The sequence below is a fragment of the Pterocles gutturalis genome, unplaced genomic scaffold (assembly GCF_000699245.1).
Source record: "Pterocles gutturalis isolate BGI_N339 unplaced genomic scaffold, ASM69924v1 scaffold37421, whole genome shotgun sequence".
Classification (NCBI taxonomy): Eukaryota; Metazoa; Chordata; class Aves; order Pterocliformes; family Pteroclidae; genus Pterocles; species Pterocles gutturalis.
The window spans coordinates 1-2,957 of record NW_010106722.1 but is presented as its reverse complement, the minus strand read 5'-3'; the positions used below and the strand labels follow the sequence as shown (position 1 = coordinate 2,957).

At 51.8% G+C, this 2,957-nt stretch overlaps 1 protein-coding gene across 1 annotated transcript; it reads right to left on the bottom strand.

Annotated features, from left to right (window-relative positions):
* Positions 1–209: 209 nt before the first annotated feature.
* LOC104472279 (complexin-4-like) lies at positions 210–437 on the bottom strand (the record flags this gene model as incomplete). Its single annotated transcript, XM_010087877.1, has 1 exon — positions 210–437. A coding segment is annotated over one exon (228 nt), but the record flags the coding sequence as incomplete, so codon positions are not given.
* Positions 438–2,957: the final 2,520 nt, after the last annotated feature.

The window sequence follows — 2,957 nt, the reverse complement described above, 5'->3', positions numbered from 1 at the left end:
AAAATGAGGAGTAGTTCTAACTTCACACTAACCAGCCACAGCACGTAAATTTTGACCCCCCTCAGGGTTTAGAAGGGTCTCTCTGTCTCTCTCTCTTTTTTCTGTATTTACATTTAATGCTACAGAGCTAAGTGCATTCGTCTGCCTGCCCTCGCTCTGCAGCCCCGGTGAGACGATGGAATTGGCAGCCTTGGGTCGTGGTGTCTCCCCTACATCACGGAACATTTCTGCTCAGCAGCCTGCTTCATTTCGGTGAAGGTGGCTTGTGCCTTTTCTTTGATGGCATCCATGTCCATGTTCTGGATGTTCTGCAGCTGTCCCAGGATAGAGTCCTTGTCCTCTTCCTCCACCTGATCTTCTGCCACCATCTTCTGAAGGTCTTCTGGCAAACCCACGTCATCTCCAGCCATCTGTATTTGATTCTCGTCCAATTCACTCTGGTACAAAAAGCAGAAAACAAAAACAGTGTATGAGAGTGTTTCTGCTGTCCCAGGATCTACCCCTGGACCCCTTTTTGTTTGTGTGTTTGTTTGTTTGTTTGTTTCAGGGAGAACCAAGACATAGGCACAGATTTGTCAGCCCAAGTTTTTAGACGCAACTTGTGAATTCAGGGCGCAATCAGCCCCGTACAAGCACAGAGATTGTTCAGACGATGTCAGTTATGTTTACTTGGAGGGTCTCAGCAGTGTCAGAACTGAAGCCCTCAGCATCACCTGCCCTCTTCAGAATCTCTGTGGTACGTGTTAGCTGCGGTGACATGCCAATACTGCAGGAAATCCACTACAAGTTGTTTGTGTTCACCAAGGACGTGCTGCAGCACGCTGCCGGGGCTGTCGTCTGTGGTGCAATCGGGTCAATGGAGCGAGAGCTTTAGAAAAACCGTGTGGCTGCCGTTCCCCTGTTCACTTACTGGTGGGAACTTTTAGGTATCAGCACTAAGCTGAAGCCTTCCTGAAGGAAGATGGATTAAACCTAGGAAAGAATTACTGGAAGAAAGGTCCCCACCTCCTCCCAGCCGTGTGTGAACTATATCTGGGTCTTTGGTTGGCGTCTCTGAGTGGTGGCGAGGAGCAGAGGCTGCCCGGCGCATAATCCCGGGCCATAATGGGAGCAGCGCTGCCGTGGCGGAGAGGGGGACAACGGGGGGGCTCGGACAACAAAAGGGAGGATGGGGGTCAGGTGTGAGGCTGAGAGAGCAAAAGGAGACAGGAGAAGGAACGGGTTAAGCAATTAAGAGGGCTGAGGTGCAGTAAGCACTACACACGCCTGCTTCCCGCCCGCCCGCTGAACGCGGCATTGGTGCGCCTGTGTCCATTCTCCAGACAATGGCCATTCTGCTCGCGTTTTGTGGTGGCTTCTGACGGATCCAGAGCTCAGAGGGACAGGATATTTTGGCACAGTTCACACATCAAAGAGAAGCATTGATGCCACGCTACATCTCCAGGATGAAGCATGACAGCAGCCAAGGGCTGATAGGAATAAGCATCAACGCTGTCAGCGGGAGGCGGTGCTGGGTTTGCGTGAATGAGTGCAGGCAGGAATGAATGGGAGGACGTGTGCGAGCAATGTCTGTGCAAGGACAGGCAGACTGGGGTGCTTGACGGCATACCCACTATTTACTGTTACGTATATTTGCACAGCGTTATGTTGGCAGTAACTACCCTTTCACCTGATTTCTCCCTGATTTCCTGTGAAAATATGGAGAGGTGTGTTGTCATCGTTACTCCTATGTGGCTAAAAGGGGTGAGGACATCTCTGGACCCCTTTGGGTGAGGGTTGCTGCTGGTGGATCTGTGGGAGCTAGAAACAATATTCCAGTTGGCAGAAGTATTCTTTATTGATTGTGCAGAAGGAAAAAAATGTGATAAGGTTTTAAGCAGCAAGTGCTGGCTATGGGAGGAGTTATCTCTTTTGAAATTTTGCTTAAGTAGTCGTAGAGGACGATAAAAAAAGGTACCGGGTTAATTACTGAAAAGTCCCCCTAAGCAGACAATCACACATGTTCTTCAGAAATACTTATAATTGGAGACATGATCACTGCCCACTGCTGTCCGTGATGCGGAGAGGTGCCGTACAGCGCACGTGAAGGCCACTGTGGAGATGTGAACAATTGTTTGGCACGTTCTTGCACCAAAGCCCCCTCAGACTCACCAGCCTCCCCCCACATAGGGGGCCAGGTCTGGTTCTGTTACTTTGATTTGAAATGGAAATGTAGATCAAGTTCCTGATGTTACGTGTTGTGGTTTGGTGGGGGGTTTTTTGGTGGTGTTTGGGGATTTTTTTGTCTGCTGGAAATAGGTTAAAGCTTGCTTTCTCACAAGGAGAGAGCAGAAGGTTTTCCCACAGGATGTTCTTGAAGTCAGGCTAATGCTGTGAGCGTCCAAACACACACCGGAGCTGCAGCTCCAAGCACTCACTTCTGAAGGTCAGGATCAGAAACGTGGTGCTGGAAGTGCATCGTGTCTGTTGGTTTCTGACAGCAGCTTGCGATCCAGTGGCGAGCCGGGTGTGCAGATCCCCTGTCCAGGCACACACGTGTGGGGACTGTCACTTGCCCAAGGCCAGCCGTGGCTGTGACACTGATGGAGGCACTGCCGCATCCGAACACACCTGCCCTGAACCGCAGAGAGCCCCAGAGGCGCAGACCTCGCGGGCAGGGTGGCTGGGGCTCGGGCTCCAGCAAACCCCTTCCGAAAGCCCCCCTGGACCCTGGCACACCTGCACTGGACTGGACTGGACAGCCTCTCTCCTGGTGACTTTCATCTCCACCGTCTCCAGGTCTCGGCAAGTGTCCAGGCACCCTTCAGGATGGCTGAGAACACAGCGACAGCAGCAACATCTAGAGAAGACACTCCACACGTCTGTGTCTGTCCGACAGGAGAGATCAAAGCTCACAGACTAACACAAAGGGGAGCCAGACCGTCCCCCAGCGTCACCGTGGGGTATCTGGCTTTCCT